The sequence below is a fragment of the Tupaia chinensis genome, unplaced genomic scaffold, assembly GCF_000334495.1.
Source record: "Tupaia chinensis unplaced genomic scaffold, TupChi_1.0 Scaffold141530_1, whole genome shotgun sequence".
NCBI lineage: Eukaryota > Metazoa > Chordata > Mammalia > Scandentia > Tupaiidae > Tupaia > Tupaia belangeri.
This window is the reverse complement of record NW_006201391.1, coordinates 2,119,901-2,136,650: the sequence shown is the minus strand read 5'-3', so window position 1 is coordinate 2,136,650 and position 16,750 is coordinate 2,119,901. Positions and strand designations below refer to the sequence as shown.

The 16,750-nt window shown below is 41.5% G+C and overlaps 1 protein-coding gene across 1 annotated transcript in view; it reads left to right on the top strand.

The window, feature by feature from the left end:
• Positions 1 to 16,750, top strand: part of CACNA2D4 (calcium voltage-gated channel auxiliary subunit alpha2delta 4) — a 160,946-nt gene that overhangs the window by 36,928 nt on the left and 107,268 nt on the right. The window contains exons 7-8 of the mRNA XM_006163246.3: positions 13,890 to 13,950; positions 14,875 to 15,025. Coding sequence (XP_006163308.1) covers positions 13,890 to 13,950; positions 14,875 to 15,025 — 212 coding nt within the window. The remainder of the gene's footprint in view (positions 1 to 13,889; positions 13,951 to 14,874; positions 15,026 to 16,750) is intronic.

The window sequence follows — 16,750 nt, the reverse complement described above, 5'->3', positions numbered from 1 at the left end:
CCTCTCTTCCTCTGACACCCACAGTTCAGGAAATTCCAGAGGGTTTGTGCTGCAGATTGCTAACAGAGGGGGCGGGGATCTGCCTCTGTAGTGTTGTGTGGACTTAGGTGCCAGGGTAACAGCTCTGCCGTTCAGTCTAGTTGGCTGGACACTGAAGCACCCACATAGGCCTGGTGGGATGTGGCCACTTGCTGGCCTTCTGCCCTTGGGTCAGGAGTCACTTCAGCAGCTGCCCAGTTCTCAGAACGCACTGCTCTGAAGCTGCTCAGGTTCTGGGGCTGGGAGTTAACCAGGCCGAGACTCTTCCCCGGAGCTATGCAGCCCCGAGGGTCCCAGGGATTTTACTTCTCAGGACGTGGGGTCATGAAGAGCGCTGGACTCCCGGACAGCCAGGGCGTCCCTCGCTGCGCAGTCTCAGGCTGCCAGGGTCTCTCCCTCACCCTTTCCCAGAAAGGAGAGTTTCTGCTGGCCTCAGCCAGCCAATCTCAGCCCACTAGACGTTCAGTTTCCTTTAGGTATTTATTTGGCTATTTCCAGTGCTCTTTGTTAGAAATTCTACTTGAGGGATGTCTGAGTAGTTACTGCTTCCAACCTTGATTGGCGAGGGGATGAGCCCTGAATGTTTCCCGCTCACGGTCCCGACCCACCTTGCCCTCAGTTTGAGTCTACTCGACACTAACCTCTCTTCAGATACATGATTTCAAATATGTGCTCCCATTTCGTGGGTTGCAGTTTTACTACTTTGACGCACAGACGCATTTAATTTTGAGGCCAATTTTTAATTTTTTTTTCTTTTGTTGCACATGATCTGGTATCATCGTAGTGTTTGGATTTACTAATTACCACTAAATATTGTTGAATTGCCCTGTGGAGTCTTCTTTGATACTTTAATTATTTAAAAGTGCAAGTCTTTTGTGGGAAAGGTCAGCTCCATAGCCTAGTGGTTAACAAAGCTGGACCCCACATGGCTGACAGTAACTTAGATCCTGGTCCCAGTGACTTGAAAAACATTCCAGGTGCATGTGTGTGTATGTCCAAAATACCAACATGCCAGAGAAATGAAAGAGAAGGGATTGTGTCATGACCACATCCCATGGGGGTTGGGTACTTCCTCCCTCTCTCTCTGTCTCCCTGTCTCCCTCTGGCAAGTATATGCACCCTCTGGCAACTAAAAATAAAAAAAGAAAGAAAAGTGCATTTTAAAATTTCCATATATAGAAATTATTATTATTATTTTTATTTTTTTGGAGAGGTTTTTGCTATAGGGCACGTGCGCTTGCCAGAAAGACAGAGAGAGACAGAGAGACAGTCCCTAGGGGGACTGGCCACGCCACAATCCCTTCTCCTCCATTCTCCTCTTGGGACCTTAGGCATGCATGCACATACGCCCAGCATGAGTTTAAGCCACCAGGTCTGGGACTCGAATCGTGGTTGACTACATGGGAGTCCACCAACATAGTCATTACGCCAACTGCTGGTCCCCATATAGAGAAATTTTATATTTATCTTTGTATTATTAAACTTACAAATTCAATTGCTTTGTAATCAGAGAATGTAGTACATACGGTACTATATAAAAGTAATTGATATTTATTTTAATGGTCTGGAATATTATCAAGTTTTATAACTATTCCATGTGTGATATAGGAGAGTACGTGTGTTCTCATTGTTGGGTGAAAAATTCTGTATGTGTTATTAGATCAAGCTTATTGATTCTATTGCTTAAATTTTCTATATATTTGCTGATTTTATGATTGCTTGACCCTCATTAGTCCCTATGACACTTTTTATTTTAAATCTTTTTTGGCTAATATTCATAGAATAGCACCAACATGCTCTTGGTTAGTGTTTATCTGATATATTAAATACATGATCTCATCCCTTGACTTTTAAACTTTCTATGTCATTTTGTTTAGCCATTTCTCTCTTTTCTATTTTTTTATTGCACTAGACATGGAAACAGCATTTGATTTTTATATCTAGCCTTTTCTACTCAAAACACTCATTTTTTTCTTTCTTTCTTAACTGCCAGAGGGCGAGTGCACTCAGAGAGAGAGAAGGGAAGGGAGGGAGGGAAAAGGAGAAGGCACCCACCAACAGGACACCTTCACACCAAAACCCGTCCTCCTCCGTCCCTCCATCCTGTCAGGATTTTGTAGCCAAGTCTCTTGAATATAATGTATGGCTTTAAACGTTTTGTCCAAACTAACCGTCTCTTTCACTTGTTGGCAAGTTAAGCATATTTACATGTATTGTGGCATCGATATATTTAAATGTGCTATCATCTTATATTTTAAATCTCTATTTTTTTTAGTTGACTGGTTTTTTTATTTTTTTTTATTATCATCATAATCTTTTTTATATTACATTGGATTACATATAACTTTACAGTGTATTACATTGCTTTTTCAAAAGGGAATGCCATGCAAGTCAGTCAGTACAGAGACATTAATCTCCCCGCTTCAACATTCAATATCTTTTCTATGTTTTCCCCAATCATTATTATTATTTTTTTAAAAACAGTCAATCGCTATTTCTCATTTTGCTTGTAAAAATACTTTGCCCATCATGAAATACTTCTCAGACCAATCCAGTTGAGAATACTATACACGTCATCATCAACAGTTAATAACCCCTATCTGTTTCTCACTAACGTCCTGCCTCTCTATTGTTCTCTTGCTATCTTTCTCTATCCTCTTCTCTTCAACCCTTCCCCTTCCACACTGTCCTATTCTCGTTAAGTACCTTCACTGCTTTTATGTCCTCCAGTATTTCGCTCTCTATCATAGAGTGCGGATAGTCGGTATATATTGAGTGGATACATACAATATCTTTCTTTCATAGCCTGGCTTACTTCACTCAACAATAGATCCTCCATATCTGACCACTTTCTATCAAATTCCAGGGTCTTGTTATTTTTCATGGCTGAGTAGTATTCCATAGAGTATATATACCACACTTTTCCAATCCATTCATCAGTTTGTGGACATTTAGGTTGGTTCCATGTCTTGGCAATTGTGAATAATGCTGCAATAAACATGGATGTGCAAGCACTTTTCTGACTGAGCGTTCTCCTGTCTTTTGGGTAAATACCCAGAAGTGGGATTGCTGGATCAAATGGTAGTTCTATTTGTAGATCTTTGAGGAACCTCCATATTGTTCTCCACAGTGGTTGAACTAGTTTACATTCCCACCAACAGTGTAGGAGGGTTCCCTTTTCACCACATCCCCGCCAACACTTATCACTTTTTATATTCTTAATCTTTGCCATTCTGACAGGGGTTAGGTGGTATCTCATTGTGGTTTTTATCTGCATCTCCCTTATGATGAGGGATGTCGAGCATTTCCTCATATGCTTTTTGGCTGTTCGTATGTCTTCCTTAGAGAGACTTTTGTTCAGCTCACTTTCCCATCTTTTAATCGGGTTAATCATTTTTTTTCGCATAAGGCACTTGAGTTCCCTATGTATTCTCGTTATCAGTCCCTTGTCTGAGGCATATTTAACAAAAATATTTTCCCATTCTGAGGGTTGTCGGTTCACACTTGTTACTGTGTCCTTTGCTGTGCAGAAACTTCTTAGTCTAATATAGTCCCACTTGTCTATTTTAGGGATTATTGCCTGTGCTTTGGGAGTCTTATTTAAGAAGTCTTTGCCTACTCCAATGTCTCCCAGAGTTTCCCCAGCATTTTCCACAAGTAGTTTTATTGTCTGAGGTCTTAGGTTCAGATCTTTGATCCATTTTGAGTTGACTGTTGTTAATGGTGAAAGATGGGGGTTCAGTTTCATCTTTCTGCAGGTGGATACCCAGTTTTTCCAGCACCATTTACTAAAGAGGTTTTCCTTTTCCCAATGGATTGACTGATATCCTTTGTCAAAGATCAGTTGGCTATAAGCTTTGGGAGTTATTTCTGGGGTCTCTATTCTCTTCCATTGGTCCACATGTCTGTTTTTATGCCAATACCATGCTGTTTTGATGACCACAGCTTTATAGTATATCTTGGGATCAGGGAGTGATATGCCTCCTACTCCATTCTTCTTACGCAGGATTGCTTTTGCAATACGAGGTCTTTTATGGTTCCAGACAAATTCTATAATTGTCTTTTCTAGATCTCTGAAGAATATCTCTGGTATTTTGATTGGAATTGCATTAAACATGTAGATTAATTTGGGTAGAATTGCCATTTTGATTATGTTAATTCTACCAATCCAGGAGCATGGGATGTCCTTCCACTTTTTTATGTCACTTTCAATGTCTTTTTTAAGATTCTCGTAGTTTTCTTTATAAAGGTCTTTGACTTTCTTAGTTAGGTTTATCCCTAGATATCTTATACATCTTGTGGCTACGGTGAAAGGGATTCCTTTCTTCAGCTCTGCTTCATTCAACTTGTTGTTCATAAATAGAAATGCTATAGATTTTTGGATATTGATTTTGTATCCTGCCACCTTACTGTATTCACTTATTACTTCAAGCAGTTTTTTCATGGATACCTTTGGGTCTTCTAAGTATACCATCATGTCATCTGCAAATAAAGATATTTTCAACTCTTCTTTGCCTATTCGAATGCCTTTAATACTGTTCTCTTCTCTGATTGCAATAGCTAAGACTTCCAGTACTATATTAAAGAGCAGTGGAGAAAGTGGGCAGCCTTGCCTAGTACCTGTTTTCAGAGGAAAAGCTTTCAGCTTTTCCCCATTCAGTATAATATTAGCTGTAGGTTTTTCATAGATTGCTTTTATTGTGTTCAGAAATGACCCTTCTATACCAATCTTACTGAGAGTCTTAATCATAAAAGGATGTTGTATTTTATCAAACGCTTTCTCCGCATCAATTGAGATGATCATATGGTTTTTATCTTTCTTTCTGTTAATGTGGTGTATTACATTTATGGTCTTGCGTATATTGAACCACCCTTGCATCCCTGGTATAAAGCCTACCTGGTCGTGATGAATGATCTTTGTTATATGTTGTTGGATACGATTTGCGAGTATCTTGTTGAGAATTTTCGCATCTATATTCATCAATGATATTGGTCTGTAGTTTTCCTTTTTTGTCATATCCTTATCTGTTTTGGGGATGAGGATGATGGAGGCTTCATAAAATGAATTTGGAAGGTTTCCTTCCTTTTGAATCTTTAGAAATAATTTTAGTAAGATAGGGGTTAATTCTTCCTTGAAAGTTTTGTAGAATTCACAAGTGAAGCCATCTGGGCCTGGGCTTTTCTTTGTTGGGAGATTATTAATTACTGATTCAATCTCCTGGCTTGTTATAGGTCTATTCAGATTCTCTATGTCTTCCTGATCCAATCTTGGTAGTTTATATGCATCCAGGAATTTGTCCATCTCCTCCAGGTTATCTTGTTTGTTGGCGTAAAGTCGCTCATAGTATCCTCTAATGATATTATGTATTTCTGCTATGTCCGTGGTAATATTGCCTGTTTCATCACATATTTGATTAATCTGGTTTCTTTCTTTCTTCTTCTTGATCAGTCTAGCCAATGGAGTATCAATCTTGTTGATCTTTTCAAAGAACCAGCTTTTGCTTTCATTTATTTTCTGTATGGTTCGTTTATTTTCTATTTCATTTATTTCTGCTCGAACCTTTATTATTTCTTTTCGCCTGGCATTTTGGGGGTTCGTTTGTTGTTGTTTTTCCAGTTCTCTGAGGCATGATGATAAGTTATCTACTTGCCATCTTTCCATCCTTTTCTTATGTGCACTAATTGCTATGAATTTCCCTCTTATGACTGCTTTTGCTGTGTCCCATAGGTTCTGGACACTTGTGTCCTCATTATCATTTGTTTCCATAAATTTGTTTATTTCAGCCTTAATTTCTTCAGTAGTGAAGAAGTCATTCAGAAGTAGGTTGTTCAGTTTCCATGTGTTCGTGTGTTTTCGGGGTTGTTTCTTGAAATTAATCTTGAGTTTAATTCCATCATGGTCAGAGAAGATGCTGGGTACAGTTTCTATGCCTTTGAATCTGTAAAGGCTTGATTTGTGTCCTAATATATGATCTATCTTTGAAAAGGTTCCATGTCGGGGTGAGAAAAATGTATATGTTGTGGATGTAGGGTGGAAAGTTCTATAGATATCTGTCAAGCCCATTCCATTTATAGTATCATTTAAGTCCTGTATCTCTCTATTTATTTTCTGTCTAGAAGATCTGTCTATAGGAGATAACGGGGTGTTGAGATCTCCAACAATTATAGTATTTTTCCCTATGTCTCCTTTTAGCTCCAGCAGTCTTTCCTTCACATATTTAGGCGCACCTGAGTTGGGTGCGTAGATATTTATAAGGGTTATATCTTCTTGCTGGATTACCCCATCTACTATTATATAATGCCCTTCTTTGTCTCTTCTTACAGTCTTTGTTTTAAAATCTATTTTGTCTGAGATCAATATCGCTACTCCAGCCTTTTTCTGATTTCCATTTGCATGGAATATCTTTTTCCAGCCCTTGACTTTTAGTCTATGTATATCTTTATCCATAAAGTGAGTTTCTTGTAGGCAACAGATAGAGGGTTTCTGTTTTCTTATCCATTCAGCTAGTCTATGTCTCTTAACTGGGGAATTTAATCCATTGACATTCAATGTAATTATCGATATTTCCATACCTGATCCTATCATTAAGTGAGCCATTTTCTTAGTTGTTTTTTGTTCTCGTATAACTGTCTCTGATTTTTTAGTTTTCCTGGTATAGTACTCCCTTCAAAACCTCTTGAAGAGCTGGTCTGGTGTTGGTAAATTCCTTCAAATTTTGTTTATTTGAGAATGTTTTTATCTTTTTTTCCCATATAAAAGATAATTTTGCCGGGTATAGTATTCTTGGTTGAAATTGTTTTTCACTCAACACTTTGACTATGCTTCCCCATTCTTTCCTTTCCTGCATTGTTTCTGCTGAGAGATCCGATGTTAGCCTGATGGGGTGACCTTTGTAAGTAACCTGGCGTTTCCCTCTTGCCAACTTTAGTATCTTGTCTTTATCTGTTGTTTTCTCAATCTTCTTGATACTTTTTTCTAGGTCAGATGTTTTGTCTTCTACATTAGAGATTCGATCTTCTGCCTGGTCTAACCTACTTTTAATGCTTTCAAGGGAGGTTTTGATTTCCTGTATCACATTCTTCAATCCTAAAAGTTCCATCTGGTTCTTGTTTAGGGTATCCATTTCTTCTTTCAAATCATTAAAGGACTTCCTCATCTCCTGGAGCCCATTTCAGTTAGTTTGGTCACTACAAATATTCTGAATTCCTTATCAGACATGTCCACGACGTCCATCGTATTGACTGTGGGTGATGTAGGCTTGATGATTTCCCTTGAGGGAGAGGCCTTTTGTTGGTTGCTCATATTTCTTGAGCCTCTGCGATTGTTCTTAGTCATCAGGTAATCTATATGTTTCTTCCTAACTTATTTTAGGTATCTCTGATTCTTAAAAATTGTACCGGCTTAGAAAATTGATGATTTATCTTATGGTTGGCCTACCTGTTGCTCACAATTACCATTAACTGTTGCCACTAGCCCTGGATGGCCCAAAGTCCTCACTGTTTCTAAGGAGTGGTGAGCCTTCAACTGACGTAAAAGCAGCACCCCAAGAGCAACGAAAAACAAAAAGGAAAATGGAAATTGCGCGGCGCGCGCGCTACTCAAATCACCAAAATTCAAACAGTCCAAAGGCTAGTGGAAAAGGATCAGACAATGAGTGACAGTACCAGGTTGGTCGGACCTGCAGCCTCAGTCCGCCTGGTGTCCGGAACTGCTGGCCGGCTCGATCCGGATTGCAGGTGGGGTGGGGTGGGGGTTCGCCTTAAAGTCCCAGGCAACCAACCTGGGGTCCAAGGAGGAAGAACGGTGGGGATCTTAAATCTCTATTTTTAGAAAGAGTGATTTTTGCTATAGAGCATGGGTCCTTGCCAGAGAAACAGAGAGACAGAAAGACAGAAAGTGAGAAATCACGGCTGACCGTGTGGTAATCCCTTCTCTTTCATGCTCCTCTCAGGATTTGGGGTAGGCATGCACACGGGCGCCACATGAGTTTCAAGTCACTGGATCCAGGACTCAAACCATGGTCAACCATGTGAGAGTCCAGCGATGTGACCATTCTGCCATCTGCTGGTTCCAAATTTTTACTTTTTTATGTTTGTCTTTTCTCCTTTTTTTTCCTTTTTTTTTTTTTTTTGGTCTCTTTAAATGATTGATCTTTTATGATAAATTTCCAGCTTCCCCATCATTTCTACCAATTTGCAATCCATTTATTTCTTTTTTAAAAAAAGAATTATTTATTTGTTATTATTATTTTTAATTTGACCAGACAGAGACAGAGACAGACAGAGAGAGAGAGAGAGAGAAAGGGAAAGCGAGAAAGCAAGCCACCAGGTTCAGGATTTGAGCCATGGTTGGCCATGTGGAAATCCAGTGCCTTTATCCACCATACCACCTATCAGCCCCAGAATCCATTTATTTCTATTCTTTCAGTAATCACCCTTGCGATCTTATCAGGCATATTAAACACAATAAGATGCTAAAATTAAACAATATGTCTACTCCAAACCCAGTCAAAAACTAATCTAGGATTTTTATGCTTCCATTTCCTTACCCAATCCTGACTTTCGTTCTATTGTCACCAAATACTTCAAACTTTTCATCCCCACAAATCAGACACTATTACTGTTCTTTGACAGAAACATTGCTTCTTTGAAGTTAACTACTTGTTTCTCATGTTATTTGTTCATTATTCCTTCATGCATCTTAGCCTGTCTTTCCCACATAATTCTCCTTCTTGAAGTAAATCCTCCAGAGTTACTTTACAGTGAGGCACCGTGATAAATTGTTTCAGTTTGTGTTTATCTTCAAATGTTTTCTTTATCTTCATTTTTGAATGACAGTTTCGATGGGAATGCAATTCTAAAGTAATAGTTCTTCTCTCTCAACATAGTGAACTGTTTCTCCACTGGCTTCTAGCTTCCACTGATACTGAGAAGATCTGCTATCAACTTAGCTCCTATTCCTTGTAGGCATTTTGGTTCTTCTGGTGTTCTTTCTTTCTTTCTTTCTCTTTCTTTTTTTCACAGTTTACATTCCATCATTGTACATCTTTATAACTCATAATATGGTTTTTCAAAGTATGTATGTAGTATATGACACTCAAATCAAGGCTATTGTTGACATTAATACACTATTTTCAATAGTGAAGTTTACATTTTTTTTTCTGTTGAATTTTCTTCCCTTTGCCCTTCCCACCCACCTTCTATCATTCACTCTCCTCCCTTAGTCTCTGGTATCTTCTCATATATTGGTTATAATATTTCCAACTTTATTACTGATTTTATCTATCTGGTTCCTTTCTCTCCTTTTCTTGATTAGTCTAGCTAATGGATGTCAATTTTGCTTATCCTCTCAAAAAACCAACTTTTTGTTTCATTGACATTTTTTGTGTAGTTCTTTTATTTTCTATTTCACTTATTTCAGCTCTAATCTTTATTCTTTCTTTTCTTCTGTTATTTTGGGGAGTTTTGTTGTTGCTTTTCCAGTTCCTTGAGATGTGCTGTCAAGTTATTTATCTGCCACCTTTTAACTTTTTTCCCCTGAGCACTAATGGCTATGAACGTTCCCCTTACGGCTGCTTTCGCTGTGTCCCAAAGATTATGGGTGGTGATGTGTTTGTTATTGTTGGTTTTATCTCAGTCTTAATTTCTTCAGTTTGAAACTCATTCAAGAGTGGGTTGTTTAGTTTCCATGTTTTTGTGTATTTTCAAAGACTCTGTGGTTGATTTCATGTTTAATTATACAGTTTCTATACTTTTTAATTTGAAGAGCCTTACTTTGCGCCTTATTATGTGGTCAGTCTTTGAAAGTGTTCCATGTGGAGATGATGAAAAACAGTTCATTTTATAGTTACTGGGGAACTAGTCTATATATGTCTGTAAGGTCCATTTGGCTTATGGTTTCAATTAGCACCTATATCTCTCTGTTTATCTATTATCTCAGTGACCCGTCCAGTGGTGACAGTGGAATGTTGAATCGCTTGCATTTAGTGTGTGGCAGTCTGTATTTCCCTTTAGATCTAGTTGTCTTACATTTACATATTTGGGTATCCTAGTATTCAGTGCCTAAATATTTATAATTGTTATGTCTCGTTGGTGAATTAATCATTTTAGAACTATATGGTATCCTTCGTTGTCCCTTTTTACCATTTTTATGTTATAGTCTATTTTGTCTGGTAGTTTTGGTGGAGCCAATCTATTGTACATCTTTAAGTGAAGGTTTTAACACCTTAACATTCAGTGCTATTATTGAAATGTGCAGACTTATTCCTGTCCTGTTATTACTCTCTTTTTATCTTCTAATTGCTTTGTGTTCTCTTGCTTCTGTTTATCTCCATTTAGTTTTCCTGGTGTTTTATTCCCTTAAATATTTCCTGAAGATCTGGTCTAGTTTTGCTGAAGTCTTTCAGCTTTTGTTTATCTGAGGATGATTACACTTCTCCTTCTCATTTGAAAGATAATCTTGCTGAGTATGGTATTCTTGGTTGAAATTGGTTTTCTTTTAAAGTTTTACATATGTCTTCCCATTCTTTTTTTTGCCTGCATTGTTTCAGTTGAAAGGTCTGATGTCAGTCTAATAGGATAAACTTTGCAAGTAACTTGATGTTTCTCTCTCACCATTTTTAGAATATTGCCTTTGTCTTTGATATTTTTCTAAACCAATTTGTCTATGGTGTGCCTTGGAGAAAGCCTACTTTTTAAATCAATTTAGTATCTTTTGTATTTCCTGGATTTGGATATCTGTATGGCTCTCTAATTGTGGAAAGCTTTCAGATACCATATCATAAAAGAGATTTTATTTTTTTATTGCCTTTACTTCTCTCTTTGCCTTCTGGAATACCTATTATATGGATGTTCAGCTGTTTAATGGTGTCTAATATTTCTCTTACGTTGACTTCATTTTTTGTTTTAAGAGATATTTTTGCTATAAGGCACATGGGCTCACCAGAGACAAGGAGACAAAGAGAGGGTGAAAATGAGAAATCATTCCCCAAGAGGATGGCCACACCACAATCCCTTCTCCTCCACTCTCTTAGGATTTTGGATGTGCATGCACACACATCTGGCATAAGTTTTAAGCCACTGGGTCCAGGGCTTGAACTGCAGTCAGCCATGTAAGAGTCTAGTGCCACAACCACACCACCTACTGGCCCCCCTGTTTTCCTCATTTTTAATGGTTATTTGTCTATTCTTTCCAGTTGCTTGGACTAAAACAGATGTTTTATTTTCAAGGTCAGAGATTCTTCCTTCTGAGTGGTCTAATCTGTCAATATTTTCGAGGAAGTTTTGATTTCTTGCAATTGAATACTTTATCACCAGAATTTTATTTGATTCTTTTTTAGGGTGTCTATTTATGAAGTTCCTTCTTCAAGCCATGGAAATATTTTCTCATCTCCTGGAATCAGTCATGTTTACTGTTGCATCTCATTGAGTTCTTGTTATGATGAATAACCTGAATTTTTTCTAACATTTGTATGATTTCTTGTGTTTTATTCACTGTTGGTAAGGAATTAATTGTGTTCCTGGAGACGGGGGTATAGTTCCTGAGGTTTTTTTTTTTTTTTCCCCTACTTCTTTGGTGTAGGTTTCTGTACCTGTGTTCTCATGTGTTTCCTTATGTGTGAGTCTGCTCTGTGTCAGATTCCCTCTTCTACTGAGGGTAGGAGTGTGATATCCATAGTGAGAATTTGGGGGTTCAGATTTTCAGAGGGGAGTTTCTCTCCTTTTTCTGCTGGGAGTGGAGTTTGTAGGGAAGAGAGTTCCTCAAGAGCCTCATGGTCTTCAGGTGTTTTGTTCCTGTCTACCCCCAAATCTCTGATCTATATTTGACTGAAGGCTGGGCCGGACAGGTAGAATGTAAGGTGATAGCCCAAGCTGTACACTGTACAGTTTGTGGCACGTGACCTGGGGAAGACCCTCTTCTTATACTCCAGGCTGAGGAGGGGGCTATGGTGATTAGCTCAGGTGGTGCAGTCTCTGCTTCCTAGTTGCTTCTTCTACCCTCTGGCTGCTTTCAATATGTTTATTTTTGTATTTATTTGTCTTCAAAGTTCTTTAGTTTAACTACTATGTGTCAACTTACTTATCTTGCTTGGGGTATACTGTGCGTCCTGGATCTGTGAACTTGTGTTTTTACTGTTTTTAGAACATTTGTCAACAATATTTCTTTGATCATTGCCTTTCTTTTATACTCTTCTTTTTCTCTTTCTGTGTCTCCAACCAGAGGTGTATTAGACTTCTCATTCTAGCTGCAACAAGAGTCTGGATAAATCCTTCAAATATATAAATTTGGTCTTTACCTCTGAATAATCTACGATTCATTTAGTTCATTTTTCAACCTGAATTTTTTTTAATTTCTGAAAGTCTCATATATTTAAGGCTGTTTCTTCATTCATGATTGTTTCTTGTTGATGTTCTTATTTGTGTTATATTCTCCTCAAACATACCTATCCTATGTTTTATATTTGGTAGTCCCAACATTTGCAATTCCTGGAAGGATCAATCTAATGGCTCTTACTTCTGTTGTTTCTCATTCATAGAAACATGCTTCTTACATATTTGGTCGTCTTTGCTGTGAGACTCTGCTTCTAATAACCTGACATGGGAATCCTCCAGAGGATTCACTTCTACTTCTGCTTGGACTTGAGGGGATTCTTATCCAGGACCAACAAAGCCTTTTCTAAAGTTTTGGTTCAGAGTCAAGGACCTCAGACTCAGCTTCTTCTCCTCATGACTGTTCTGATAACCCAATTTCTCATGACCATGTTATCAGGATATGACCTCAGGAAGACCCCACTTCTCATGGACACCTATTGGGCTGGGTCAGAGCCCTGTTACTCAAGTTCCCACACACCAACACCTCCTAAATCTCTGGTCCTATTTACCACTTCCCAGGCTTTGGCTTCTAGCTGCCCTGGCCTGCCTCTCACCCTGGGGGGCTCTGTTCCCATTTGTTTGGTTTGGGAGGCATGGTCCCTGAAAACCTCTCCTGACGTTGTGAGACCAGCAGTGCCTTAAAGGGAACACCTCATTGGCAGTCTAACTGCCGAGGAATAGGAAGGTCTTTTGGAGCTTCTAGACATTCATTATATTGTCACAAATTTTTTCTAGCCCTAGCGCAACATATCACCATTGTGTCTGTTATTTAAATCTTCTTATTTTACCCTATTTTGCCCAATAATTACAGTCTTTACAGATGGAGGTCCTATCAGGGATCATGTTAGTTTTCTGTGCTCTGTGTGCATTTACCCAGATTTAGTTTTATTGGATGAATAGGAAAAAAATCTACCCTCGCACTCTGCTGGTGAGTCAGAGCAAGGTCTCATACTGATTGTACTTTCATTCAAGCGACCATGATTTATTGAGGTCTATTCTGCTCAAATCCCTGACCCCAGGAGCTTACAGTCACCCAGATAATTTCTCCCGTCCAGCCAGCGGGGAGGGTCATGAGTGCGAGGACATTAATCTGCCTAGAGACAAGTGAGCTAGGGCCGGGCCACCTGGCTCTGGCCACACTTGGTCCACGCGTCACCGGGTGGTGATGGATATTAAAAGTCACACCTTCTCAAAGCTTTCCCTTCCACTCTTTGATATCAGGTTTACCCTCAAATGGGTCACCATAAGTTTCTCCCTGTGAAATCACCGCCAACTCTAGATCTGGGCAGTTTGCCCGGTAGATGTCTCTCCATAAAGTGGCCGCCCTCCTTGCTGGTTGTCTCAGTTTATCAGGTGTGGTCTAATGACCCATGCCTTGCAGCACCTGGGGGAGGTGGCCATCCTGGCACTCAACATCCAACCGGGGGCTCTAGGGAAGCCTCACTAACCTGATAAAAGACCAGGCTTTCTTTCACCAGGTATAAAGTGGACGCCTGATGAGAATGGAGTCATCGCCTTTGACTGCCGAAACAGTGGCTGGTGAGTGCTCGTGGGAAATGCTCTCTGGTACTAGCACTCATCTCAACCTTGGGGTTCTGCCTAGTTTCCCCTGCACTTCCTGCCACCCGTCAAGGTCCCAGGGTAGGTAGGACCTTCATTCAACACGTAAATGGGAAGAGTTGCCAGCTACATTCCTCCCTTCCCTTTAGAGCCATCCCTAGTCCTCGCCTGATTATATTTGTTGTCTCCAACACAACGCTCCTTCCAGGACACTGAGCTGTCCCCAAATCAAGCCTCCGTTAGCCTCTCCTCCCCCTCAATACCCCTTTCCTGGAAGACTTCCAACAGACTCTCAGGGTAGAATCCAGTCTCTCCTTCCTGCTCCCAGCCCCTCAGGGACCCCAGCTGGTCAAAACCAAAAAGGACAAGGCTGGGGCCAGCAGATGGCATAATGGCTACGTCGCTGGACTCCCATGTAGTTGACTGTGGTTCGAGCCGTAAACCCAGTGGCTTCAACTCACATGGGGCACGTGTGCATGCATGATCAAAATCCTGAGAGGAGAATGGAGAAGGGATTGTGGTGTGGCCATCCCCTCTGGCGGGTGATTTCTTGCTTTCTGTCTCTCTGTCTCTTTCTGCCTCTCCAGCGAGTGCACGTGCCCTATAGCAAAAATATCTCTATAAAAAAATCAATGAATAAAAAATAAATAAAGCACAAGGCTTACCAAGACTTGACCTGACACGTTAAATGGTCACATTCCCAACCATTGCCCCTGAAGTAGCCTCAGAACTGCGTGGAGTGGTTGTAGGAGATGATAAAACATGGCGTAGGTGGGGCATTAGCTTGAACTTTGGGTACTCTTAGGCCAGGATCTCAATGAAAACAACTGGAGACTGTTGTTCAGGTGGTGGTTCTGGCTTTCGTCTTCCTGTCTTTGTCCTGTCCCTCTCTTCCTGTGACAGGTACATACAAGCCGCTACTTCTCCCAAGGACATTGTGATTCTGGTGGACATAAGCGGCAGCATGAAGGGGCTGAGGATGACCATTGCTAAGCACACCGTCACCACCATCTTGGACACCCTGGGAGAGAACGACTTTGTTAACATCATCGCGGTAACGATGGCCCTTCTTGCCCTACAATAGCTCTCATTTGCGCTAAGGAAAGCTTTCTCCTTGCACCTGAATGGCCTGTACATACAGCCACGGGAAGCCTCCTGCCACAGGAAGGTTCTTTAATCGAGTCCATGGTCTGCCCATGGAGGGCTTTGAGAGGCCCGCAAAGTATTTGAAAGCATATGCAAAATGAGTGCATCCATTTTTCTAAGTCCATTTCTTCCACGAACTTCTCAGAGGCATATGGGATCTAAAAAAAAGGTTAAGAAGGGGACCAGCAGTTGGTGTAATGGCTATGATGCTGGACTCTCATGTAGTCGATCGTGGTTCAAGTTCTGGACCAGTGGCTCAAACTCATGCCTGGCGCGTGTGCGTGCGTGCCCAAGATCCCGAGAGGAGAATGGAGGAGGAGGGATTGTGGCGTGGCCATCCTCCCTGGGGGGTGATTTCCTGCTTTCTGTCTCTCTGTCTCTCTCTGTCTGTCTGGTGAGTGCACACGCCCTATAGCAAAAACCTCTCCAAAAATTTTTTAAAAAGGTTAAGAATCACTGGCCCTGAAGGAGCGCCTGCTTCAGCCCCATCTGTGTGCTCTGGGTCAGTGGCCATGGCCGGGCCCAGCTCTCCACGCTGCTGTGGGATGAATGGTCCTGAGTTCTTGCCTTAAAACAATCCCGTCCTCCGATTTCCTTTAGCACCCTCAAGTCCAGACACACTGGCAGTGGGGGGCGGGGGGCACAATGGTGGAAGCCCAGAAGAGGGCCGCCAGACCCGGTCCTGAGGACAGGCCCACTGACCCCTGAGAAAGGGATGCGGTGGGGGGGGGTCAAGGAATGAGAAGGGCAGAGACGGCCGAGAGAATGCTTCCAAATGCAGCAAGCACAAGGCCAGCTCACCCCTCTGAGGAGGCAGAGTCCACGACCTCCTTGGGGTGTCGCTTTGAAAACCTCCTGGTCCGCATGCGCACCCACCACTTGTCACACCCCTGACTTTATCTTTGGTGTAATTTCCTTCTCTGGTACAGAAAGACTAGGGCTTCATTCTGGGTGTGAGAGCACCCCCAACCCAGAGCTGCTTCCTGGGGTCCCTGCTTCCCCGCTGCATGGCTCCAGGACCCCACTCTCTGCATCAGCCTCTCTGCCCCTGCTCCCAGGTCCGCAGCGGTGACGGGACAGGCTCTGGGAGCAGGTCCTTTGTGCCATGAGCGGGGTGTGTGCTCCTCCAGCCCCGCCTCTGCAGCTGGGGGGGGCAGCATTTGCTTCGCCCCCCAGAACGCTCAGGCAGACCCCTGCTGGGTCTCCATCTCCTCGCCCTCCCCTTTGAATTGAGCGGAAGGTGGATTAGGGACACCCTGAAGATTCGTGTCTTAACTAGGCGGGAAGCAGGGTGACTAAGAAAGGGGGCAGTGTTCATTTTCCTCCCCTCCCCCTGTTGGCCCTGAAAGGCTCCTCTTCATGTATTCAGGGGAAAGAGAAAGGGCAGTTTCTGGTGCCCCCGCCTGGGCAGGTTGAGGTCTCCAGGCAGAGGGCAAAGGGTTTCTCTCAGAGCCGGGTCCCCCCAAAGCTCTAGGAGGCGACTGCCATCCAGCCAGGCAATTGAGCACACGAGAGTTTGGGAGGATTTTCAGTCACGGCCATGCCGTTCTCTCTAGTCCCTTCTTCCTACTCAGAGAAAATGAAAAAAAAAAAAAAAGCAAAAAGTACCCCAAGACAGCGTTGCACACCTGCC